Raw genomic sequence first — 27973 nt, 5'->3', positions numbered from 1 at the left:
TGTGTAGGATAATGTTAGTGTATGGGGTGATCGGTGGTCGGCACAGACTCGGTGGGCCGAAGGGCCTGTTTCAGCGCTGTATCTCTAAAGTCTAAAAGTTTCAATGAACTTTCTATTCTACTAAAAAGTTGCTATCTCCTTCCAGATTTTGTCCTGTTAGCCAGTCCCATTATCCTAGAATCAGCTCAGTAAAGCTACACTATTCTGCTCCAGGGTGTATTTATCCTTTGCAGAAGGGCCCCAATTCGAAACGTAACCTGTCCATTTTCTCCAGAGATGTTGCCTGACCCACTGAGTTACTCCCGCATTTTGTGTCTATCTTTCATATTTATCCTCCCTTAGGTACAGAGACCAAAACTGCACACACTACTTCAGATGATGTATCATCCTCTACAGCTTTAGAATGACCTTATATAAATGCAAGTTTTTATTTATGTGTCGAGTACTTTATTTTCTTGTGTTTTCCCAGGCAAAGGTATAGGTTACGTCTTAAAGGAGCTATTCCAGACAGCTGCCGGGATGCGACCAAATGTCCCCCATATTCTGGTCCTGTTGACTGATGGACGCTCACAAGATGCAGTGGAAGTGCCAGCAAGAGTGGCATTTGGCTTAGGTATGGATCGTTTATTATTTACCAATATCACTACTGGCACCTTCTGAAGGAGATCGAGTCTGGTGTTCAATAAATCCAGTGCTTCAGGTTGGGAACGCCTGGATGAAGGGTGGCACAATGGCACCGCTGCTGCTTCACGGCACCAGAGACCCGGGTTCAATCCTGACCTTGGTTGCTGACTGTGGAGTTTGCACGTTCTGCCTGTGGCCACGTGAATTTCCTCCGGGTGCTCCAATTCCCTCCCACATACCAAAGATGTGCAGGTTTGCAAGTTAATTGGCCTCTGTAAAAATTGTGTAAGGAGTGGATAATAAAGTGGGATAGCAGCACTTTGTGTCTTTTTTTTGTAAAGCAGCATCTGCAGTTCCTTGTCTCTCCATTTGACTTTCAGGTATTAAGATCATCCCTGTGGGGATTACAAGTGCAGATGTGGAGGAACTCAAGAAAATCATCTACCGTGGCCATCAGGATAATATATTTTTTGCCAACACCTTCAATGATTTGCCTTTGATTGAAAGAGACCTTATTGAAAAAATCTGCACAGAAGCCAGAGAGACTGAGGTAAGAGTTGCTTCTGCTCATAGTCTGGCACCCCTTGTAAGCTCTGGACGTTCCATTACAGATGATTACACTGGCCTCTGAGAGTCAACTCTAACATACCAGCGGGAACACAGAGGAGATTGACTAGAACGCTGAGAGTGATGCAGAACTTTGGTTGTCGAGAAGATCCAAGGGAGGCTTAATGGAGATGTTCAAAAGCTGAAAGAGTTCTGACGGGGAAAATAGGACAAATAATCCCCATGGTTTTGAGGGTTGGAAGCAGAGGATATAAATATGATTGAACTAAGAAAATAACCAAAGGCTACATGCAGAAACATTTCATTACACAGTAGGTCATTATGATACACAATGCATTGCCTCAGAGGCTGACAGAAGAGATTAATTGCTTTTAGTTTAATTTCGTTTTTTTAGTTTAGTTTATTGTCACATGCACCGAGGTGTGCCTCTGTGAGATATGGCCAACAAATGCTTGCCAAACAAGGAATATCAGAGGGACAGCCACTTGGTGCTGATTGTTATTTGTAATAGTAATAGAAAAGCCTTGGACAAAGCTTTTACAATCAATTTTTCTGTCAGTTTCCTAATCCGCTGGGATGTTGACACTAAAAGACAATTAAGCATTTAGGAATGCGGGGCACACATTTAACCAACAAGGTCGGACTCTTGGTCTGATCCAGCAGAAGGATATGTTCAGGTCATTTATTTTTTTGTTTGTCCTCCCATCTTTTCACTTTCCTTTGACTATTTGGTTGAGTTCATGCTTCCAGAATCTGATGTCAGTCTTAATCAGATCTATTCCAGAGCAATTTTCTGCCTGCTTGCTATGGCGAACATAGTTGCCCCCCCCCCACCCCCCCAGGACCCTTCATCAGAAATTGAGCGCTTGCAGCATTAAGCATTAAAATAGATGGAAAGTCACGCGATGAGCGCTATTTCTCAGCGGAGAGCCCTGTCAGCATCCTGAAGTGGAAGATTTACTCATCAATTACCTCGAGCTTCAGATCTCCTCTCATGACCTCTGATACTCTAGTCTCACTTTAATACAAAGGACTTGTCCACATTGATCTCACCGAATTGCTGCGAATTGCCGACAAAGGTCACCAGTGGGCAGAAGCTATCTGAAATGTGAGCAGCACGAGCAAGAGCCTTCATTTGTCTTTGAAATTGCACTAACAGAATAAATGTTATTTGCATGCAGTCTGGTTTCATCTCTGTGAATTTTCATTCTAATGCAAGGCATTGGTGGTTGGTTGCTAGGGCAACTAATAGCATTACTTCTCACTGCATCACTTGTACACTTTGGCTGAACCAAGCACCTGAACCTTCTTGTGTTTTCTAGCATCCTCAACATGTTCAAGTGGAAGCCAAGTCCAACATGGACAACCAGCAAACAGAATCGATCATATCCAAAGAGTCCCAGAGTGAAACTGGAGACATCAGAAAGCCAGAAGGCCCCTGTGCATCCCAGTGCCAGAAGGTGAGCTTGTAAAGGAGATGGGGCTCAAAGTGTGCTTAGCTTAGCTTAGTTTAGTTTAGAGATACAGCACGGAAACAGGCCCTTCGGCCCACCAAATCCCCGCCACCCAGCGATCCCCATACACTAACACTATCCTGCACATGCTCGGATCAATTTACAATTACACGAAGCCAATTAAGCAACAAACCTATACGTCTTTGGAGTGTGGGAAGAAACCGGAGCAACCGGAGAAAACCCACGCAGGTTACCGGGAGAACGTACAAACTCCGTACAGAGAGCATCCTTAATCAGGACCGAACCTGGGTCTCTGGCATTGTGAGGCAGCAACTGTACCACTGTGCCATCGTGCCACCTTTATGGGGATATGGTGTGTTCAATTTATTCAACACTGAAGGGGTAAAACCATTTGTGCATCTTTTAACTCTTCTGCTCCCTGACAATCTCCCTTGCTTTGGCTTGAAAGAAGGTTTGTACAGCCCACTTGTGAACTTTGCAACTCCACACCAAGAGTTACTACTGGACTCTTTGTTCACCATAGATCGGGTAGACACACCGAGTCTCTTGCCCAGAGCAGGGGAATTGAGAACCAGAGGACATATGTTTAAGGTGAGGGGGGAAAGATTTAATAGGAACCTGAGGGGTAACTTTTTCATGCAAAGGGTGGTGTGTGTATGGATCAAGCTGCCAGAGGAGGTAGTTGAGGCCGGTACTATCGCAACGTTTAAGAAACATTTAGACAGGTCCATGGGTAGGACAGATTTAGAGGGATGTGGACCAAGCGCAGGTAGGTGGGACTAGTGTCGCTGGGACATGTTGCCCGGTGTGGGCAAGTTTGGCTGGAGGGCCTGTTTCCACACTGTATCACTCTATAACTCTATATGGTGACAGGTAAAAATAGCAAGTTGCAGAATTAAACAGGTTAGGAGCAGGGTTAACAATCCTCCAGGATTGTACATTTTAAAGGTGCAATATAAATGCAAGCTGCTTTTTATTAAGTTGGAATTGAAATTGCCCCACAGGAATGCAGTTCTGAGTTTTATGAATAAGGTGCTTTATTGAATCTGATGGCAAGAATACCTAGCAGCAAATTATTCTGATATCTGGGGCTGAGGATCATGCAGACTTCCTTTCTGCAGGATTAAAAGACTTCCAAAGCAAACAAAATAAATTGTGGAACATAAATAGTTCAAATGTTTTATTCTTGTAAAATTGTTTAAAAATGTAAAAGACTAATTGTTTCTTAAATTTTATTTTTCAGGGTCAGAAAGGAGAACAGGTAACAGTACTAACATATTTATCTTGTAGAAAGACATATGGTGCTGGAGTAACTCAGCGGGTCAGGCAGCATCTCTGGAGAACATGGATAGGTGACGTTTTAGGTCAGAACCCTTCTTCGGACCTGAAACGTCACCCATCGTCACCCATCTACGTTTTTTAGAGTTGCTGCCTGACCAGCTGAGATACTCCAGCACTTTGTGTTTTTCATTCGTATAAAGTTCAAGTTCAAGTGAGTTTATTGTGACGTGTCCCTGATAGGACAATGAAATTCTTGCTTTGCTTCAGCACACAGAACATAGTAGGCATTTACTACAAAACAGATCAGTGTGTCCATATACCATAATATAAATATATACACACATGAATAAATAAACTGATAAAGTGCAAATAACAGATAACGGGTTATTAATAATCAGAGTTTTGTCCGAGCCAAGTTTAATAGCCTGATGGCTGTGGGGAAGTAGCTATTCCTGAACCTGGTTGTTGCAGTCTTCAGGCTCCTGTACCTTCTACCTGAAGGTAGCAGGGAGATGAGTGTGTGGCCAGGATGGTGTGGGTCTTTGGTGATACTGCCAGCCTTTTTGAGGCAGCATCTGCAGTTTTTGTTATTATATTTATCTTGTGTTCTGTATACATTCTAATATAAAACATTTTTATTGGAATTTGGTTTATTAATGTCACGTGTACTGATGTACAGTGAAAAGCTTTTGTTTAATAAACTTGACCAGTAAGCACAAATCAAGTCCAGCTGATTAAAGCAAGTACAGTGACCAAACTAATAACTGAGTTACGATGGGTTGTTCCTTTTGTGGTTTTAGATCATCACTTTCGATTCATTTGTAGACTGTTGATGTTTGCTGGGAAATGTAAGCAGTTTCATGCCCTTTCTCCTGAATGTGCTGCCAGCTTTGGGATTCGTGTGTGAATGTGGCATTCAGGAGGCAGCTCTTCATTAGCGTTTTCCCCAGTAGCCCTCTGGTGCCCCACTATTTTTGAAGTCCATTCATTCGAATGTTGAGGAATGGCTGGGAAAATAGAGATCCGAATAGGTTATTTGCAATGTTTTTAGTTAAATGAGTTAAGCCCCTGTCCCACTTATGTGTCCTTGGCACGCTAATTACGCGACCTCGTGGTCGCGTTGAGGCGCGACGGTCCCGCGAAGGTCGCGCGCAACTTCATGCGCCCGCACAGCCGTCTCGAACACATGACGTCATTTGAAGATAGACGCAAAATGCTGGAGTAACTCAGCGGGACAGGCAGAATCTCTGGAGAGAAGCAATGGGTGATGTTTCGGGTCGAGACCCTTCTTCAGTCTGAAAGAAGAGTCTTGACCCGAAACGTCACCCATTCCTTCTCTCCAGAGATGCTGCCGGTCCAGCTGAGTTACTCCAGCATTTTGTGTCACGCAGGTGGTGCGCAAAGATTTTGAGCGGATTCAAGCTAAAGGATTGACAAGATGAGATGGCCAGAAAGACCATTTTATCAGGGAATTTTATCAGAGTCATGAACACTGGGATCAAGATGGTTTGAGCTTTAAAATGTGCCCTGTACCCGTAATTGGTGTAATGCAGTCAGTAAGTGTGAATTTGAATTAGACCAGAGCATGGATCATTTCTGAGTAACATTACAGTGGAAAATCACTCTGAAGTATTTTTAATCTTCTTTTAGGGAGTAATGGGTCCTCCAGGAATGCTGGTGAGTGTTTATTGGACAACATGTTCTGTTTAAACAGGCATATTGGTAAAGTAGTAAGAGTATTGAAAGATCCGTGCGCTTCTGTGACGGATTATGAGATAACAATCTCAGTACAGACTCAACTAAAACCAGCATTCAGATCCCATCGCTAATTTGAAATTCTTCCAATATTTCTGGATTTTATTAAAGAGCGGCCTACCTATGGTTGTGGAGTATGTGTGATTTTGATTTGGGTTCCAACCCTGTGCTGGCGTGTGCTACAACATAGTTTGTTGATTGTCTTTTGCTATCTGCGCAAGTTATTCTTTTTTTGAATGGCTGCATTACTCTAGGGACATCCTATCTCTCCTAATGACGATCCCTCTGCTCTTTCCAATGTAGCACCCTGCCTGTGATGGGTGGGGTGGAGGGGTGGGGGGAGGGGGGAGAGCCGCCCTGGTTGTAAAGCCTGTACCTGTACTGTTCCCTGCTCTACGAAAGGGGAACTCTGACCAGACCTCCCTCCCTCCCTTTTCACAATGTAACTGACACCAATTATAATTCCCGGAACTGCTTGATGGAGACCAGGATAACTAACATAGAGCTGGGAACAAGACTGGGATTATTCAATGTGTGCAGTTCTTGCATCATTGCATTTTATACATTTGTCCAAGCTGTGCAGAAATACTTCCTTAGATATGACAGAGAGCAGCTTAAGGTATTTCAGCCTTGGCCCAGTAGTTCATTAATCATAAGGTCATACGTGATAGGAGCAGAATTAGGCCATTCGGCCCAACGTCTACATTCAATCATGGCTGATCTATCTCTCCCTCCTAACCCTATTCTTCTGCCTTCTCCCCATAACCCCTCTCTTTCTCTTGCTCCTGAGTCAAAAGATTGGGTGTTCTGTTCCAGAGAGTTGAGCGAATGATCCAGACCCAGACCGGCTCTTTCCTGCAGTGAACTGCCATTTATTGTGTTTGCTGTTATATTTCTCTTGTTGGATGTAATACATCCCATTGTGCTAACTTATCAAGAACAAGGGCATTTTTCCAAATGTTCCTGGGGATCATATATTCCTCAGTCACCGTCAACAAGTGACCACCTACTGTCATCAAACAGCTACGTTTCCCAACGTTGACCCACTGTAGACCATTCACGTGTTCCATCTTGGAATGACTGAGGTCATGACAGACGTTTTTGAAATCCGGCTCTTTCACGATGGGAAGCAACAAAAAAAATGGCCTCAAGACTGAAAGTAAATAGGTTTACACACAGTTCTTCTAGTATTACCTGATATCTTCTACTAATAATGTCTTAGGCAGCAGGCAACCACTTCATTAACATGCGAAGACACACAATGCTGGAGTAACTCAGCGGGTCTGGGAGCATCTTTGGAGAACATGCATAGATGATGATTTGAGTCAGGACTTTCATCAGTTCGACCTGAAACGTTACCTATGCATGTTCTCCAGAGATGCTGCCTGACCCGTGGAGTTACTCCAGCTCTTTGTGTCTTATTTTGTAAACCAGCACTTGCAGTTTCTTGATTCTACACTATTTTAACATGCGATGCTGCATGAATTCCAGGGACAGCAAGGATTTCTGGGCTTGCACACGAGTGGAGGATATGAATCATTTGCCTTCGCTGACAAGGGAGAAAAAGGAGAAAGGGTGAGTACATAATCCTGTTCTCTTTTAACACTGAACTTGGCGATATGGTCATTAGATAGACACAAAATGCAGGAGTAACTCAACTCTGGAGAAAAGGTGGGTCTGACGGGTTAGACAGGTCTGAAGAAGGGTTTGACCTGAAACATCACCTATTCCTTTTTGCCAGAGATGCTGCCTGACCCACTGAGTTACTCCAGTATTTTGTGTCTATCTTGGGTATAAACCAGCATCTGCATTTCCTTCCTGCCCTAAATATTTGTTATGTGGAGGGAGCGAGGAGGCTGAAATTGCTGTCCTTGAAGTGGAAATGAAGAGAATTTAGTATCAGTGTTCTTACCTCCACCGGGTGGCACCAGCAATGGCTGCCTTGCCAACAGTCTGTCTGCCCCAACATTAGTGTTTAAATAAGTTTGTGTTAAATGTATGTTTTTAGTGTTCTTTAGCTTGTTTTATGTGGAGGGTGGGGGATTTGGCGGAAACTTTTTCTAATCTCTTACATCGACGGAGATGCGATTTTATTCCATGTCGTATCTCTGTCCGCATTGCGGCCTAACATCGAGGAGTTGGCGGCCTTTGCTGGAGATCGACCGGGAGCTCCATGGCGGGGAGCCTACAGACTTACCATCACGGAGCCCGCAATCTCTTTGCCAGGGGTCGACCTCGGAGCTCCAACTGTGGGTGCTTGCGGGCTTAACATCACGGAGCCTGCGGTCTCTAGTCAGCGACCGACATCGGGAACTCCAAGCCGCGGGAGGTACGACTGCCCTGACACGGGAGTTTCGATCGCCCCGAGGCGGGAGTTTCGATTGCCTGATGCGGGGGCTTCAACCGCTGGCTGCAAGAGCTTCGATCGCCCCGACTGCCGATGGGTTCCACTGCCCCAAGAGGAAGAAGATTGGACGTTTTTTGCCTTCCATCACAGTGAGGAATGTAGGGAATCTGCTGTGGTGGATGTTTATGTTAACTTGTATGTAGTTATGTGTCTTGTTGCTTTTTTTTCGTATGACTGTATGGCAATTTGCATATCACTGCCCCTTAAGTGGTACACGTGGTATAAAAGACCTTTGAAACCTTTAGGGTTTAATGAAGTAAAGAGGGAGAGACAGCTTCCAGCACCTGGAGTGTCACACACATTGATAAATGGCAAAAATAAATCTGAGGGAGAAGGGAATAACTTTATGGAAGTGAGATGATGTGAGCGGAACCAAAATGTCGATGATAGCGGTGAAAATTGCGACTCTCAAATGGTATTGAGTAGAACCTGAAGAGGACATGTTTACAAGGCTATGGACTGAGAAGGGGACAGACTACTTGCTGAGTTCTGCTTTGATTGATTGACTATGGGATCAGGACTTACCCCTGAGCGTAGCTCACATCTAAGATCTAAGATCTTTGGCTCACACCTTCCAGAGATCAAAGCAAGCCCGAGGAGCTGAATAACCTGCTCCTGTTTCTGCTCTTTACCTCATCGACTCCTGTCATTTCAAAGTGTCACCTTCTCACACTCCAGTTCGCTATAGATATCTCCCTCTCTATAGCACATACAATGTTAAGACACAAAACTGTACAAACAGAAACAATTACAATTCAGCATGCCATTTTACATTTTGGAGTGTTTCTTTATTCCATGTTGGGAAAGTTAGGTCTGATTTTCATTCTGATGGTTGGGAGGTGCTTGTACAAATTGAGTTGCTTGGCAACTTAGAATAAAGGGGAAGCCATTTAAGACTGAGGTGAGAAAAAAACTTTTTCACCCAGAGAGTTGTGAATTTATGGAATTCCCTGCCACAGAGGGCAGTGGAGGCCAGGTCACTGGATGGATTTAAGAGAGAGTTAGATAGAGCTCTAGGGGCTAGTGAAGTGAAGGGATATGGGGAGAAGGCAGGCACGGGTTATTGATTGGGGACGATCAGTCATGATCACAATGAATGGCGGTGCTGGGTCGAAGGGCCGAATGGCCTCCTCCTGCACCTATTTCCTATGTTTTCTATGTAACCATGCAGGGCCTACCAGGAAAAGACGGGATTCCAGGCTTCCCGGGACGCCCAGGCCGTACCGGCTCTCCTGGCTCTACCGGGCCCAGGGTAAGCAACTGAAACCTATCACTCATCCCACCTCTGCACGCTCTCTGCAGAAAGACCCAGCTTTTGAAATTGTGATTGCAGGCATTTGGACACAGAATCATTATTGCTGCAACTTCATGGATGATGCTGGGCGGACATTTGTATTGAGTTATGAAGGTGGTCGTGCCACGAGATAGATAACTGTCAGTGAGGTAGCGCACGGGAGGAGAAAGTGTTTTTTGGCTGTGAGGTGGGAGGCAAAGAACATCCAACATAGGTGGTGAACCTGGATGCTGAACCCGCAACAAACTTAAATCAATCACCCATGGAAATTAGCTGATGCATCGATCATTTATGACAACATCTTCAGTATTGCTGGTTCCCCAATCTTTCCCAGCTTTTTTATCACCGCTTTCCCAACTCCTGCTCACCCCACACCACCCTCTGTTGTTCCCATCTTCTACCACCCTCCAATGAGTTCCATTTATCGGTCTTTTCCTATCAGATCACTTTTACACCATTGGTTGCTATCTCCACCCTTCCCTCCCCATTGGAGCGCTACCTCCTCACCTATATCCTCCTATCACTTCCTAGCCTCTGCACTTCTCCACCCCCCAGCACTTTATACTAACTACTTCCTCTCAGCTCTACATGAATGACTTCATGTCAAACATAGGGTGTCCATTTTCCTCCACAAAATGCTCTTCTTTTTTTTGTTACAGATTCCAGTATCTGAAATATCTTGTGCCTCTCTTTCATTATATTCCTTTCGGCCCATTCTCTTCACACCCATCAACCTTCCTTTGATTCCTTTGGCCATTTAGTTACACCAGGAGTCGGTGGGTGGGGTAAACTATATACAATAGCCTGCCAGCGCAGCCTTGCATGAGGAAGGAGGCAAAATCACCTGGGGGAAACTCGTGTGGTCACAGGGAGAACGTATGAACTCCACACAAACAGCAACTAAGTCAGGATTTAAGCTGGTCACTGGAGCTGTCAGGAGCAACGCTAACCTCTGTATCACCATGCTGCCTATCTAGGAGAGTCAAGTTATAGAATGATGATCCAGGACATGACAGGAGCATCCCATTCTTCTGTGCCACTATGCGTGAGTGAGGATGTCCTAAATGTATTGATGCATGGATTAAAGTTAGCCAGAGGTTTTCTACGCAACAGTCAATTAATTATCAGCGTGATTCAGCCCAGTATCTTTTTGGCTATTTTCACAATTTTCTGCTTGCTGAATGATAATGTAAATGCACAACTGAAACAAAATCTACTTGAAAGCAGAATTAATTCAGGAGAAAATGCCGAAAGTAGTTAATTAAATAAGAACCCTGTTTGCAGCATCTGCTGATGTTTCACAGTTTATAGAGATATAGCCATGCTCTGCATAGCCCACAAATATTCTAAATGACAAGTTAACCCTTTTAAGATAAATGTTGGTACACTCCATATTATGGTAGCTCTATCTGAATTAACCTGAAGGTCATAAGGTATTAAGACATAAGTGATGGGAGCAGAATTAGGCCATTCGATCCATCAAGTCTGCTGCACCATTTAAATATGGCTGATCTATATCTCCCTCTTAACCCCATTCTCCTGCTTTCTCCCCATAACCTCTCACACCTGTATTAATAAAAAATCTGTCTATCTTTGCCATAAAAAATATCCACTGACTTGGCCTCTACAGCCTTGTGAGGCAAAGAATTCCACAGATTCACTACCCTGAAATACTGATGAATTTGTTGAATAATATAGCACAGCACAAGTTGAATCTATGCTCAGTTGAACTATTGCCACGTAATTCTGTCTCCAATTAATAATTATCATTTCTAAATATGATTAAAAATATGTAAAATCCTCTTGAACCAGCTCTCAAAAAGTTAATATGGTGTTGCATTTTTTTTTTACCTGTAGGGTCCCCATGGAGTACAAGGGGATAGAGTAAGTATCCTTTCAGAAAACAACTTAATTTGTGAAATTATCTGTTAAAATATATGTTACTATTATTAATGTAAATCTGGAATTGACTGCAGATTATTACTCTGTAAACACAAAGTAGCGATATCCAGGATCGAAACGTCACCTATCAAGAGGTCATAAGGCCATGAGTGATAAGAGCAGAATTAGGCCATTCGGCCCATCAAGTCTGCTCCACCATTCAATCATGGCTGATCTATCTCTCACTCCTAACCCCATTCTCCTGCCTTCTCTCCATAACCCCTGACACCCGTACTATCCATGTTCGGTAGAGATGCTGCCAGACTCGCTGAGTTACTCCAGCACTGTGTCCTTTTACGTCTAGAATTGGATGTGCGGTCGTGTGTCACTTGGCATCTGTGGACTATGCTGGGAGGAAGGACACCATCTTGTGCCCCTTCACCTGGATCCTGGTTAAACTCTTTATTCTGTACACTGTAGGTGTAGCAGGAACACAGGGAAGTGCAATTCTGGTTTAGTTTAGTTTAGTTTAGAGATACAGTGCGGTAAACAGGCCCTTTGGCCCACCAAGTCCGCGCCGATCAGCGATCCCCGCATATTAACACTATAACTTACTAGGGAAAATTTATACTTGTACCAAGTATACAGACCCAAGGCAAATATCCTACAAACCTGTATGTCTTTGGAGTGTGGGAGGAAACCGAAGATCTTGGAGAAAGCCCATGCGGTCATGGGGAGAACGTACAGCCAGCATTCGTCGTCGGGATCGAACCCACATCTCTGGCGATGGAAGGCAGCAACTCTACCGCTGCGCCACCGTGCCACCACTGATGGATTGTTTAACACTGACAATTCTCGCTGCTACTGAGGAATGGGACAGAGTCATGGGAAATGGAACTAAACGCGGGATTCATTTACCAGAGCACGCTTTCAAATATTCGGATAGTTCTCATCCATCATTGAATTAGCAACAGAGGCTGGGATAAATGGAGAACAAAAGGCTGCAGGTTCTGGAATCAGATAGGAAAAGAAGGTGACAAATGGAACTGAATGAGGAGAGGTGGTGGCAGATGGGAACAGCAAATTGCAAACAAATTGCCCCAACATTGCAAATAACTTTACGCCATCTGTCCCTTATCAGACCATAGGATAGGAAGTGTTTAGAAGGCTATGTGCCAAATGCAGGCAAATGGGGACTAGCCCAGAATGTCAACCTGTCAGCATGCACAAGGTGGGCCAAAGGGCCTATTCCCATGCTGTACAGCTCTACGACTCTCTGACAAAAGACTCAGCACAGCTGGAGCAATATTGGGTGGGTTATTCCCCTTATCTGTTTATACGTATGTGACATGGTAAAGATGTTGTCTGTTCTCTGGAGTCTACCTCTGAATTTTCTAAACCTCCGTTCTCATCTTTCTTGTGACGTTTTCCACCTGTCCAGTTCCAGAAGCGATATAAAGGTATACCGGTGTAAATGGGGATGAGATTTTCCGATTGAGAGTATAAATTGGAAACATCTCGGAAGCATTGTGCATAAATCTTCAACTTCTAAAACAAATTCTTTATTAGTCTTGAAAAGGGAATTGGGCAAATACTTAATCCATGAATTGCAGGACTATAAAGAAATAGTGGGCGAATTGAATCTAAGTGGATTACTCTTTGAAAAGAAAACTGTTGTGGACTCAATAAGAAAAATAACTTACTTCTATTTTGTATTGTTGTGTGATTCTAAATGATCAGAACTTTGACATGCAGCAAGTTGGCAGATTGTTGACATGCTTCAACAGAGTGCAGTGTCTGAAGAATTACCACTTCGATGAAACTGGCTTATTTACTAAATACTACAGCCCATCACAGATTGTAAAGACAGACCTCATCAACTAACTGCTTCTCACTTTGACTTCCAGGCCTCAATATTAGACTCTTGACATTACATTTAATGGAACTGTTGGCTTCAGCGCCTGTTATAAACATGGATTTCCCCATGGAAATTAAACTCCTTCAGTGTTTACAGAAAGAATGATTGAGAGAACTGATGAATGGTTAAGTGTAATGCACCGGAGAATTATCGAAAGATTTTAGGTTATTAAATAAAAAAACAGAGGTTGATGTACATCTGAAATGTAAATAGGAAATGGAGGGAAGTGTACAGTCAGAATCAGAAGGAGAACACAGATTAATGCTACGAGGGTAGGGGATTGTGCCTTACAGCAGAATGCAAGAGTCTTTGCAGAAATCCAGTGGTTTGCACAAAAATATTTTACTCTCTTATTTTGCCAAACAATTGCCATATTTGTTTCCACTTTTGCTAAATGAGTAAGTTAGAATCAGCGTTGTACAGCAGAGAAAAGGATGGAGGAATGGCTTCATCCTTCAATGCATCACTTGTCCTTGGTTCCAGGGGCATATTATTATTTCTTGGACTTTGTCTGATTTCTTTTCCATAACCTGTGGATTTTCTTTCTCTAGGGCTTTCCTGGATTTAAAGGTCCTCCAGGTCCCAAAGGCGATAGAGTGAGTATGATACCTCGTGTATTATGAAAAGGAGCAGCTTACAGAAATTGCAATGGAAAGACAGCCCATGTGAAGGTTTGGATAGAGCTGCGAGGAGGAAGTGTTTCTGCAGACAGATGAATAGGCAACCTGAGTGTATAAGCTTCAAACTGTCAACCAAAGAATTATTGGAGAGACACAGAGAAGCACTGACGTTTTATGGTCCAGAACACACTGTTTGGAAGCAGATTCAGTGGACATGCACTTGATAAGGGAAGGACTACCAGACTGTGAGGGAAGAGAAAAGGAGAGGAACTAATTGGATAGCTTGTTTATGGGCACAAGGTGTAAACCTCTCTGATTAACATGGGATGCTGCTTGTGTTTAAATTATACATTTTAATAGTATTTCCAATTATTTTATGCATGCAGTATTATTAGTGGGGGAAAAAATCTCTCCCATAAATGGTGGTAGTTACTGGGGAACAGTTCAAGCTTTTCAGAGTGGCATTGGTATGTTTTGGTTACAGAAAGATATCAAGGGAGATCCACCCACGTTCTTTATCGTGAAGTGAAGCTAGAAATCGCTCCAGAGGTGAACCCAGTTATATATATGTCTCAACTGGACATTAAAGTAATCACTTGCATAGGCCAAATGTCCAATCTACTGTCTTGCGATCCACCCAATTCATTGCCATTTGTCATTATAGGGAGAACCTGGATATGTTCTAAGAGGAGGTGACGTTATTCCTGGCCGGAGAGGAGAACCCGGATCTCCGGTAAGAATTGGTTAAATTATATGAAAGTGAATCCAATAGGGGAAAATCCAGAGAGGACCCCAATGTTGGGAGGAAGTGAAATTGTGATCTTGATATGCTGTCATTTTACTTTGCGTGGTGGTGAGGAGATAAGGACATTATCATGATATCACACAAAAGATTTTTTCAATACATTAATAAACCATGTGTGAATCAAAATTCATCCCTCACAGTTTGTTCCACGAATTTAAAGACAAGGTACAATGGACTGTTCATACAATATTGCCCATTTAGTACAGCTGACTGGGAATGAATTTTAAGGTATGAAGTATGATCTCATTATGTGTGCTTAGACAAAGAAAGAGTGTAAGCAATGGTGAAAATGCAGGAAGCTAACTTGGTCAGTGTTAGTTCACAGTATAAATGGAGACATAAAATTATCAAAAGTATTTTTTTTGTAATAAAAAAAGGATAGAACACAATTCTTTGTGAATGGTAAAAATCTAGGACCAGTTGAGATCTGAAATGACATGGGTCATTAATCTGAACATGAGAGCAGGCCCCTTTATGTTCATAAGTGATAGGAGCAGTATAAGGCCATTCGGCTCATCAAGTCTACTCCGCCATTCAATCATGGCTGGTCTATCTTTCCCTCCTAACCCCATTCTGCTGCCTTCTCCCCATAACCCCTGACACCCGTACTAATTAAGAATCTATCGCTGCCTTTAGAATATCCATTGACTTTGCCTCCACCGCCTTCCGTGGCAATGAATTCCACAGATTCACCACCTTTAGGAGTAAAGTCAGAGAGACATGTCTGCAATCTATGCTGCAGTCATTCTTATTTTAACATTTGAGATTGATAGGTTTCTACAAGGAGGTATGGGGCAAAGGCTGATATGTGGAGTTAGGTCATAGATCAGCCATGATTCCCTGGATTTGAGGAACCAGCACAAAGAGCTCCAGGGTTATTCTTGCTCCTATGGATAAAGAAACTGTTTACAACAGTTGAATGTTCACACTCTCCATCAAGCAAATAGATATGGATTTTTCTGCAATTTATTTTGGTGATTCTTAAACACAGTAATGGTTTTTCCTACCTGTCACCAGTGAGGGATGATTGCTTAAGGGGAAATATATTTGACGAATGGTTTTTAAAGTTACAATGCAATGACTAAATCTACCAGATATTCTTATTTTAGCTTTAAAGTTACTGATTACAGACAAATAATTTATGAAGCAATTTGAAGTTGTAGCTGGTGACATTGTTATGATGAAATTCTATTTAAAACCCACCTCCTGTATCGTGATACAATGAGGCTTGGATCTTCACAACATCACAGGGGCAGCACAGTGATGCAGCTGCCTTACAGCGCCAGAGACCTGGGTTCGATCCTGACTGAAGGTGCTGTCTGTATGGAGTTCATACGTTCTCCCTGTGACCATGTGGGTTTCCTCCAGGTGCTCTTGTTACCTCCCTTATTCCAAAGATGTGCGGGTTTGTAAGTTAATTGGCTTCTGTAAATTGCCTCTAGTGTATAGGATGTGAAACTGGGATAACATAGAATTAGTGCATGGGTGGTTGTTGGGCGGCACAGACTTGGTGGGCCGAAGGGCCCATTTCCGCACTGTGGCTCTAAAGTTACTTAAGCATCTCACTGCATGAATACTCCCAGGTTGGTCATAAAGTATATCCTACCCCAAAGATGTGGCTCAGGGCAAGGGGATGGGTATCATTCTCCCCCTTCAGGTTCTTCCACATTTTGTCTCCTCTATTTTAATAAGATTTACTTTTCACTGATCAAGAATCCTTTCTTATTTAGGGTCCAAGTGGTGAGCCAGGACTTCCAGGGGTGCCAGGCCCATCAGGACTACCTGGGCAGCCAGGGCCTCAGGGACAACCAGGCCACTCAGTCAAGGTAGGCAATGGCTATCTTCTAAACTGCTATTCTCTCCGCCCACCTTTACATTTGCCGACTGTGAGTGCACATCTCACGTCTCCTCATCCTGTGTTAACTGTGCAACTTGCTATGAAATTATTTAGTGAATTGTTTACATTACATGTTACATGTTACAATCTTTTTATGGTCAAGACAATGACAACGGCATTGATGTGAAAATGGAAAGTAGAATACACGATAGTCTGGCAATTTTATATTCTATGAATATATAAAAAGCACTAGATTACAAAGTTAATATGAATCCCTTACTGATTGAGTCAGGAGGAATTGTATTGTGAAATAAAGAAATGGCAGAAAAATTGAACAAATATTTAGTGTTCACCTTCGGGGTGGAAGGCGCAGAAAATATTAGACAATAGACAATAGATAATAGGTGCAGGAGTAGGCCATTCGGCCCTTTGAACCAGCACCGCCATTTCAATGTGATCATGGCTGATCATCTTCTGGAATTGTGGAGAAGTGCAGGACTTGAATGATTGATGAGCTCAAATAAGTGAGCATTATTGGGTAGAAAAGGCAGTACCCCCCTACCTCACGTCCTGATAAGTTGCATTAAAGGGGAGGTCAGGTAAGTAGTAGGTACCCAGGGCTTCATGTTGCAGAATTTCATACAGTGTACAATTGTTCCCCTGCACTGAAAGGTGTAATAACCCTCTCCCTTTTTAATAAAGGAGGGAAATGGGTTAAAAAAAAAAGAACAGTATATCAGTTGAATCAAAGAGTAGTAAATACTTAAATGAGAAAAAAATATCGGGCTGGATGGTAACTAATGGACTGATTGTATAACCCTTTCAAAGAACTGCAGAAGTATGGCGGTTTGAATTATCTCTTTCTGTGGTCCGGTGGTTGAATTATAATAGGATTTCTCTTAAGCTAACCCGCCAATTTAATAGTACATTGAGCATAGACCAATAAAACACCAGAACAGGTTATTTGACCCGCAATGTCCATGCTAAACATGATGCCGTTAAACTAATCTCTTCTGACTGCATGTGATCCATATCCCTCCATTCCCTGCATATCCATGTGTATATATAAAAGCCTCAAATGCCGCTCTCATATCTGCCACAACTAACATCCGTGGCAACGCGTTCCAGGCACCCACCACTCTGTGTAAAAATGCTTTCCCTGTACTTCTCCATTGAACGTTGCCCCTCTAAGCTTAAAGCTATGCCCCTTGCTCCTAGACATGTACTGTAGATGTCAGTCAATAGTCTGTATCCTGTGATGGAGACGGTGAGATCCAGAAATGGTAGGGAGATGTCGGAGATGGTCCAAATGAATTTGAGTGCATGATGGAAATTAGTCATGAAGTTTGATGAAGTCATTGAGTTCTGCTTGAGTTGATGAAGTCATTGAGTTCTGCTTGAGTGCAGGAGGCAGCACTACAGGAAGAGATCTACTACTTCCTACTGACTCCCATAGCTATATAGACTACACTTCCCACCTTACTTCCTGTAAAGACTCTATTCCGAATTCCTTCGTCCACGCCGCATCTGCGCCCAGGATGAGGTTTTCCATACTAGATCATCGGAGATGTCCTCATTCTTTATGTTTTCCTCTTCCATTTCTGCTTTCCGCAGAGACCCTTCCCTCCGCAACTCCCTGTTCAACTCGTCCTTTCCCACCCAAACCACCCTCTCGTGAGGTACTTTCCCCTGCAACTGCAGGAGATGCAACACCTTTATCTCCCCCTCAACTCCATCCAAGGACCCCAACAGTCTTTTCAGGTGAGGCAGAGGTTTACTTGCACCTCCTCCAACCTCATCTACTAGATCCACTGTTCCAGAAGTCAACTACTGTACACTGCCGAGACCAAGAGCGGGCACGCTGGTCGTTTCGCTGAACACCTTCGCTCAGTCCGCCTTAACCTACCTGATCTCCTAGTTGCTAAGCACTTTATCTCCCCCTCCCATTCCCAATCTGACCCTTCTGTCCTGGGCCTCCTCCATTGTCAGAGTGAGGCCCAACACAAATTGGAGAAACAGCACCTCATATTTCACTTGGGTAGCTTACACTCCAATGGTATGAATGACTTCTCTAACTTCAAATAGCCCTTGCTTTCCCTCTCTCTCCATCCCTTCCCCCTTCCCAGTCTCCCATGTCTTACTGTCTCCGACTACATTCCATCTCTGTCCCGCCCACTCCCCTGACATCAGTCTGAAGAAGGGTCTCGACCTGAAACGTCACCCATTCCTTCTCTCCAGAGATGCTGCCTGTCCCGTTGAGTCACTCCATCATTTTGTGTCGACCTTCGCTTTAAACCAGCATCTGCAGTTCTTTCCTCCACAGATTGTCTACCATATGGGTGAATCTCATAATTTTACATACTTGCCGATAAGTGGCAGCAATCTTCACTTGTGGATGCACAGCCGCTAAACATTTTAATAATAATAATAATAATAAATTTTATTTATGGGCGCCTTTCAAAAGTCTCAAGGACACCTTACAGAATTTAACAAGAGTAAAAAACATATAATCGGAATAAAATAAATAATAAAGACATCACCAATACACAAATTAAAGACAGAATTCGATCCAAAGACAAAAAAATCAAAAACACAATGTGAAGAGAGAGCAGCGGCAGCTAAACCGCGCCAGCGTACACTCTCCCTTCCGACAGCCATCTTGGACACAAACTAAAATAATCACTTACACACAAAAATCATCCCCCCACAATGGTTACCACTGTGGAGGAAGGCACAATGTCCAGTCCCCATCCCCAGTTCTCCCAAAGTCAGGCCTATTGAGGCCTCCGCTATTGCCTCTACGGAGGCCCGATGTTCCTGGCCGTTCTCGCTGTTGCCCCGGCGTCGGGAGAGTCCTCTCAGCGGCTGGGCCACCTGGGACGGCCGCTTCCTTACCGGAGACCGCGGCTTGCGAAGCCGACAAGGCCGCGCCGGTTTGGAGCTCCCAGGCTCCTGATGTTGAAGTCGGCGCCGCCCGCTCCGCTCCGCAGACCCGCAGCCCGGAGGTGATGAACTCGGCGGTCACAGCTCACCAGAGCTCCAGCGCGTCGATCCAGCGCGGCGACCCAGGCAAGGCATCACCTGTTCCGCTCCACGATAGCGCTCCAGCGCTGTGCCGCCACCGAAGCCGAGGTGCTGGGCGGTCCCCGCCAGGAAACGGCACTCCACGCCCGCTGGTAGGCCACGAGGACGGGTCGACGGGGCAGCCCGGAGAAAAAGCTGCCTCACCGACCAGGTAGGGACCTAGAAATATTGTTACCCCCTTCCCCCCACATTAAAAAGTCAATTTCTCCCACAAACAAAACACAGGACTCACTAGAACTACAAAAAAAAAGTGAATTAAACGGACTGGCTGCTGGTTAGCAGCCGTTCCCCAAGATGGCTCCTCCTCGTGACAAATGTTGTCTAATCTGCCAATTGTATTTTACAGGGTGAGCCAGGAGATGGTGGTTCCAAGGTAAGTAAGCAGGTTTAAGCTATCATATTTATCTTTATTATTTGAAATACTATAATTTCCCTCTGAGATTGAAACTCACTCAGAATTTTAAAATAAACAGTCAGACTATACAAAAAAGATACAAAAAATATTTGATATCACAAAAATCATAGCAGGCCATTTGTGGCCATTTGCCCGTTTATGCCCATTTTAAAGATTTGAAACTTAATGTACAGGCTATATATTTTCCAGTTAAGCTTTTTTTTATCTCCATGTCTGTGCGGTAACAACCAGACTTAACATCTTATTTGAAACACTATATTGTCACGAAGTGGCATCTATGCACACCTTTGCCCAACCCTGATCAGTCTGTAAAAAGCCTTGATCCCTAAACCTGGCCTTATGTGAGGTGCTAAATTACCCAGACTGCTGGCAATGTGATAAGTTCCTCTACCTCAAAAAGTAAAGCCAAAAGCTATAAATGGAATGTGGAACAAATGATTTTAAAGCAGATTTTAGAGAGGTTCTACCTTCAAAGAGAGATTATTGAATTAGAGCAATTTTCCATAAAAATGTAAAACTGTCCATTTTTACAAAATGCTATTCCAGCATTTTGTGTCAATCTTTAGTATCAACCAGCATCTGCAGTTCCTTCCTACACATGGAACTTATTGATATGTGTCATGGGAGCGTTAATGTACTAGAATGATTGCTTTAGAAATATTTACTTCATCCCTGGCTTTTATTAAGTTGCTTAAGTTATATTAAATTGAATGTCATTAGATTACACAGTACTCCACGACTTCCAGTCTGAAAACAAAATATCAATTGTAAATGGAAGTTAAATGTACCATTCATCCCAATAAGAATGAAATGTATGATTATTCAACAGGGCCTCCGTGGCAAACCGGGTCCTAAAGGTGACAAGGGCGATACGGGAAGTCCTGTAAGTATCACATGTTATTCTATCTTCCTGACGGTCAGTGGGAAATCCCAGTCTTCTGATAATGCCATAAGCATAACTGAAGATAATAGAAACTGGGTTGAGACCTGCAGGATATAACCTGCCCCTAGTGAATCTAGAGAGCTGATATGTGACTTGAGAGAACTTTGGTTGAAACAAGCTAGTTACATAAATATATTTGTTATTGTGAATATTTCTATTCAGGGAATTGCTGGTTTGCCTGGACCGATCGGACTTGATGGAGTTGCTGGGCTCCATGGATATAAAGGAGAAAAGGTAAGGGCATTAGAGTGCCCCAGCATATTTCTGGTTTGGACACTTCATGGAGCACAGCTCATTGTTGGTCAGAAGTCATCATTATTGATAGACATCATTCCATTAGGAAAGAACATAGGAATTAGTGTTTTTTGACCCTTGAATTTATTCCACCGTAAAATTAGATCAGAGCTGACCTGAACAATAACTCCATCTATCTAGCAATGTCCGGGAATTGAATGGAGCTGGCAAAATACATTTTGCTTAAAAATCTACACAACTCATCAGTTAATGAGGCCCAAGACGACATGAGCAACTGAATGGATCTTGCATGTAGCAATGACTTCTTACGTTAAGAAGACTAACTTTGATAATTATTTCCTTTTAGGGAGTTGATGGGATTGGCATCCCAGGAATACCAGGACAAAAGGGGATCCAGGGTGAGAAGGTAAAACAAATGATTTCACGATCAGAACCTTATCTACCAATGATGGGTGTTTAAAGCAATAGATGAACTGCTTGCATTTTTAAGTACTTGGAGATTCATCCAATGAAATGGCAACTTTGATTTAAGGATTAATGGGAAATCTTTTAGTTTGAAATGGATTGGAGATTTGTTTTTAGAAACATAGAAAATAGGTGCAAGAGTAGGCTATCCGGCCCTTCTAGCCAGCACCACCATTCAATATGATCATGGCTGATCATCCAAAATCAGTACCCCGTTCCGGCCTTTTCCCCATATCCCTTGATTCCCTTAGCCCTAAGAGCTAAATCTAACTCTCTCTTGAAAACTTTTCATTTTCATCCTTCCCATTTGCATATTTTCTGACATTTTTCGATACCCTGAAGCGCAGATTGTTTCGGTCATTGGGTGACCTAAAACAAGGGAACATTAGGTGGAAGTTGCTGAGAGACCTGTCAGATTGTTGCAATGTTCACGTTGGCACACCCCCCCCCCCATACTCTGGAGACGTAAGGACTTTGCTGGCAGTCAGATGGCGCCACTTCTAACCTCCTTCCCTGTCCCTGGAGTTATAGCAACACAACTAGCTTGGTCCATTCATTTTAATGGTGTTATCAGTCTCCATTATTTAATAGTGAAGGGTTCTGGTTTTTTAAATTTAATTTCCTATGTATTTATATTTTATTTATATAATAGTTTAATAATATTAAATGATATATTGGTATATGTTTTAGTATATTATTGTCATGTGTACTTAAGTACAGTAAAAAGCTATGATTTACACGCCTTCCAAACAGATCTGATAATACCATACATCAATACAATCAAGCTAAACAAGTACCATAGGGAGAGCAAAGAGGAATATAGTTCTCAGCATTATACTGCATCAGTTCCACAGACAAAGTCCAATGTCCGCAATGGGGTGAGGGTGAATCGAATAGTACTCTATCTTATGGAAGGACCATTCAGAAGCCTGATAGCAGAGGGGAAGAAGATGCTCTTAAATCTGGTGGGGCTTTCAATCTTCTGTACCTTTTGCCCAATGGGAGCAAGGATAAGAATGATTGACCAAGGTGATACAAGTCTTTGATTATGTTGGCTGCTTTTTTGAGGTAGTGCGAAGTATCGATGGGGTCAATGGTGGAGAGGCTGGTCTGTGCGATGGACTGGGCTACATCTACAACTCTCTGCAATTTCTTGTGGTCTTGGGCAGAGCTGTTCCAAAACTAAGCTGTGATATAACATGTCTCCGGTCTGAAGAAGGGTTTCAGCCCGAAACGTTACCTATTTCCTTCGCTCCATAGATGCTGCTGCACCCGCTGAGTTTCTCCAGCATTTTTGTGTACCTGTGATATAACATGACTGGATGCTTTCTATGGTATATCTGTATAAGAATAAAGAGAGTTTTATTTTCATATGTACCAAAACAGAACATTCATACTTAGAGTTATAGGAGACATGCACATTCCTTCAGTCTCCTAAGGAAGTAAAGGCAGTGCCTTCTTGGCCGTCGCATCAATCTGGTTGGATCACAACAGATCATTGGTAATATTAATGCCAAGGGACTTGAAGCTCTCAACCAATTCTAAAAAGAAAGAACACCACTCTGAAACAGCGATAACATTTATCAAATAAGCTTTAAAATGACTCATCAAATATATTAGGATCGGAGGAAGTAATTAATATTTCAGTTCATCAGTGAAGATCACACGGGTCATCACATGTATATCCCTAAAAATTCATCGAATTTCAAGGTAGGTCTTTCATTAAAATGACAGCTGCCTCTTTCACTATTCTTCCTATAATTTGGTGGAATGAATATTCTGCAGGTTGAACAGAGAGGTTAACGGATATATAGCTTAGAACCGGATGATTAATAGCCACAATATGCGGAACCTGCACAATTATAATTACAAAACATTTGTTTTGGCTTTTCTACTATCTTGTCTTGTTAAATAGCTAATGACAATGTTGTCATCTTTAGGCATCTACTGGACCACAGGGGAGCCCAGGGCACAAGGCAAGTCATTTATACATCCCTTTGAAGGTGCAGAGAAGGAGAGATCTTCCTGTTGTGCTGCCCTAAATTCATTCATCAAACACGATCATAAAAAAACAGATTAGCTAATCGTTAGCGCTTCACAACTTTGTACGATCTTGCTGTTACACAATTGCAGTTGCAATTCCTGCATTACAACTGTGGCTAAACTTAAAAATAGTATCAAACTGGCTGCAAAGTGCTGTGATGGCCTCAAAAACTACAAGATGTTACGTAACTGCAAGTCATTTCCTGCAATCAAGTGTTCCTTCTTGAACACCTTCTGTTAAGATGTCTGAATATTATTTTTTCTGGGATTGGGGGGCCGTGCGACTATATCTGAGAAATGCCATGAGAATGCAGGGTGACTTGGACAGGTTGGGTGAGTGGGCAGATGCATGGCAGATGCTGTTTAATGTGGATAAATGTGAGGTTATCCACTTGGGTGGCAAAAACAGGAAGGCAGATTACTATCTAAATGGTGTCAAGTTGGGAAAAGGGGAAGTACAACGGGATCTGGGGGTCCTTGTTCATCAGTCAATGAAAGTAAGCAGGCAGGTACAGCAGGCAGTGAAGAAAGCAAATGGCATGTTGGCCTTTATAACAAGAGGAGTTGAGTATAGGAGCAAAGAGATCCTTCTACAGTTGTATAGGGCCCTAGTGAGACCACACCTGGACTATTGTGTGCAGTTTTGGTCCCTTAATTTGAGGAAGGACATTCTTTCTATTGAGGGAGTGCAGCGTAGGTTCACAAGGTTAATTCCCGGGATGACGGGACTGTCATATGCTGAGAGAATGGAGTGGCTGTACTTGTATACTCTGGAGTTAAGAAGGATGAGAGGGTTTCTTATTGAAACATATAAGATTATTAAGTTTTGGACACGCTGGAGGCAGGAAAAATGTTCCTGATGTTGGGGGAGTCCAGAACCAGGGGCCACAGTTTAAGAATAAGGGGTAAGCCATTTAGAACGGAGAAGAGGAAACACTTTTTCTCACAGAGAGTTGTGAGTCTGTGGAATTCTCTGCCTCAGTGGGCGGTGGAGGCCGGTTCTCTGGATACTTTCAAACCCCAGTTTAGACATGGCATGATTAGAAACACAGTTAAGTCTGTCTATATTCCAAAATCTCAAATCTTAACGAGTTTATTGAAGTATTATTTTGTCAATTCATTCACTTCAGGGCAATCAAGGGGACAAAGGGAAAGAGGGAGAGGTTGGCCAAAAGGTGAGAGTTGTGTAAGTTACACTTGGTTTTGCTGTTGACTTTATGCTATGCGTAAAGATTGGTATCCCTTGTTGGAAAACTCATTCTTAATCCACTTTGATTTAGCTGCACGAAGGCAATGTCAATCATTTATCTTTATTCTTATGTAAGATGTTAAAAAAAATACATATTTGCTCCTTATTTTAATTGACTGATGAATTTCACCATATTTCTTGCTTCGTTCTCTCAGCATTTATTTTATTGTTTTTTGAATTCATTTACACTGTCCACCTGCCCTCCTCTATCTGTCGTTTTTTTCTAATTGCATTATCCAAATGTTATTACTTATCTTGTATATTTATCTTTTAACTCTTATCAATACATCATCACCTTCAACTGAAACTGCATATCGTCAACCCCACTGCCTCAACTCCCTGTAAATTTCAATTAATCAAAGGTTTTTCAGCAGGTTATGTATTTTATTAAATAATTGAAGATTGAAAGTATTTTGTATTTTTATTGATGTGTTTTGTACCAGAAAAATAAATGTCACTGGAAAGTCAGGATTCAATTCTCTGCTGGGCGCTACCAAACCGTGAAATGGGGGTCATATTTCTCTACTCTGGATTAAGTCTAATTTAAACAGTACACCATTATTTTTTTTGTGTGAATAATTTCCGGACCTATAACTGCACAATACTACATTGCAAAATCAATTATATGGGATGTTTAGTTGCGTTATTGAGTTTACCAGTGCAGTAAACAGATTTCTGATACTTGAGGAGATGTTTGGTTTAGTTTGGAATCATTCTCTTTTTCAATAATGCAGGGAAAACGAGGACCTAAAGGAGATGGAGGAGAAAAGGTAAGATCTGGACCACAGTGGATAAAATTGATTCAAACGTTGTATGGTGTGAACACAATGCAAAATAAGTGTGAAAGAGCCAAGAAGCTGGATATTTAGAATGATACTGGATGGAAAACTTTGCACTAATTCACAACATTTTTTATTCCTATCCACAGGGAGCCAAAGGTGAAACTGGGGAATTGGGTCCACAAGGATTTGCAGTAAGCATATATTTTTAATTCATTTTGAGTTTTGACATATTACTAATTATTTTCTGGGATGCAGTTTGGGGGTTCTGGTAGATGTTGACAGCAATAGGTATTGTATGATCTCTGTAATTACCCTGCGGGAAGCAAACTGAGAGATGTAAAGGGGCTGTCCCACTGCGGCGGCCTAATCTGCCAATTAGAAGAGTTTGCCCTCGACGCAAACTCGCAGCATGGTAGACACGTGGTCCTAGGAGGTCCTATGAGGTCACTGGAACGAGGGAAGTTCATGCTCGAGGGAAGTTCCCGCATACTCGCGGCCTCAGCTAGGTCGACGTGGTTCTTTTGAACTCCTAGTGCAGTGGAGTGGGGTCGCTATGTAGTTGCAGGCAGTCGAGGGCAGCCGTAGGCAATCTCCTTCGCTAACCGGGCATTTTAATTGGCTCATTGGAGTTTTCAAGACCAGGGAAAACCGACTGGTAGGTTAAATGCCCGCTAAACTTTATTAAACATTGTCTGGCTTCTTAAAAGTGTCTCCACTCCTTCTCCCACCCCCTTCTCTCCCCTTCTCTCCCCTTCTCTCCCCTTCTCTCCCCTTCTCTCCCCTTCTCTCCCCTTCTCTCCCCTTCTCTCTCTCTCTCCCCCCCCCCCCTGCGCTCTCTAAAGGACTTGCCATACACTGTGCAGCCGTGTATTACCTTCCTCACACCATCGCGGGTGTGAATTTCAGACAGCTTTCCCTGCCCCCCTCCTTTGCGATGTGTTTGTGTGTGTGTGTGTGTGTGTGTGCGCGGTTGATCGATCCAGCTCGCGGTTTCATCGCTGACGGTCGATCCAGCTCAAGGTTTTCCAGGCGAGTGCCCTCGAGCTTGAAGGTCGAAGACACTTCTGAACTCGCGGATTAGGTCGCCGCAATGGGACAGCCCCTTAACAGAGATGAGAAGCAGCAAAATGTATTGAATCTATGGTTATGAAGAGGAGTGAAATTGCACTCTTGCTCCCACAGGCAAAATAATACGTGTATTTCATGTTGTTTGGAGGTGGTAGGTATTTAAGTGAGGCTTCTGCCTCGGGTTACTGGAACTCCAATTCAGTTTGTCAGGGTGTTGATTAATAATGGACATTAATGTAGGATCAAGATCAAAGTTGAAATAAACTTTCTCAATGGGAGAAAGAAAGATCAGATCTCATGACTGCACTGACAAATTGTCAACTGAAATGGTAGGACCCTGCGGTTCTTGTTATTGCATCCGAATATAGCCTGGTAGTTGCTGGTTTGGATATTGGATACTTTATTGAGGAAAGTTCTTAAAGTTTTACAATTTGTAAAATATTTTCCTAATTTGTCTTTTTGACAGGGACTTCCAGGCCCCATAGGTTTTGAAGGAAATAAAGTAAGTGATCTGCTCAAGCTTACTCTTGGATTATAATGATCTTAATCACTCCACTCCACTTAACTGATTACCTTCCTTTTGTCCCATTTGTTTGACTAACAGGGCGACAGAGGTTTTCCCGGAGACCCAGCCAAAGGGGTATGTTTTTCTTGACATTTTGCTCAACTTTGAATCTCTCCCCTTTTCCTTTAATACATACTTCTCTGAAAAAATAAAATGTGTTTAATATGTCTACTTACCTTGAGGAAAATGAAATGTTTCCTAAGGTCGTAAGGAATAGGAGTAGAATTAGGCCATTCGGCCCATCAAGTCTACTCCGCCATTCAATCATGGCCCCATTCTCCTGCCTTCTCCCCATTACCTCTGACACCTGTACTAATCAAAAATCGATCTATTTCTGCCTTAAATATATCCACTGACTTGGCCTTCCCAGCCTTCTGTGGCAACAAATTTCACAGATTCACCACCCTCTGACTAAAGAAATTTCTCCTCATCTCCTTCCTAAAATACTGTCCTTTAGTTCTGAGGCTATGACCTCTAGTTCTAGACTCTCCCACTAATGGAAACATCCTTTCCACATCCACTCTATCCAAGCTTTTCACGATTCTGTATGTTTCAATGAGGTCCCCCCTCCTTCTTCTAAACTCCAGCGGGTACAGGCCGAGTGCCGACAAACGCTCATCATAGGTTAACCTACTCATTC

At 42.8% G+C, this 27973-nt stretch overlaps 1 protein-coding gene across 1 annotated transcript in view; it reads left to right on the top strand.

Moving 5' to 3' along the window:
- LOC129707916 (collagen alpha-1(VII) chain-like) overlaps positions 1–27973 on the top strand; it is a 260386-nt gene that overhangs the window by 86036 nt on the left and 146377 nt on the right. Inside the window, 21 exon segments of the mRNA XM_055653380.1 lie at positions 470–613; positions 1005–1174; positions 2514–2651; positions 3910–3927; positions 5598–5624; positions 7194–7277; positions 9281–9361; positions 11261–11287; positions 13754–13798; positions 14487–14555; positions 16358–16453; positions 19895–19921; positions 20793–20846; positions 21069–21140; positions 21508–21567; positions 23567–23602; positions 24800–24844; positions 25653–25688; positions 25847–25891; positions 27235–27270; positions 27373–27408. Of these exon segments, the coding sequence (XP_055509355.1) occupies positions 470–613; positions 1005–1174; positions 2514–2651; positions 3910–3927; positions 5598–5624; positions 7194–7277; positions 9281–9361; positions 11261–11287; positions 13754–13798; positions 14487–14555; positions 16358–16453; positions 19895–19921; positions 20793–20846; positions 21069–21140; positions 21508–21567; positions 23567–23602; positions 24800–24844; positions 25653–25688; positions 25847–25891; positions 27235–27270; positions 27373–27408 (1346 nt within the window).

Source organism: Leucoraja erinacea, chromosome 22 (assembly GCF_028641065.1).
Source record: "Leucoraja erinacea ecotype New England chromosome 22, Leri_hhj_1, whole genome shotgun sequence".
Taxonomy (NCBI): Eukaryota; Metazoa; Chordata; class Chondrichthyes; order Rajiformes; family Rajidae; genus Leucoraja; species Leucoraja erinaceus.
The sequence above is the reverse complement of the archived record's forward strand: the minus strand, read 5'-3'. Positions and strand labels throughout refer to the sequence as shown.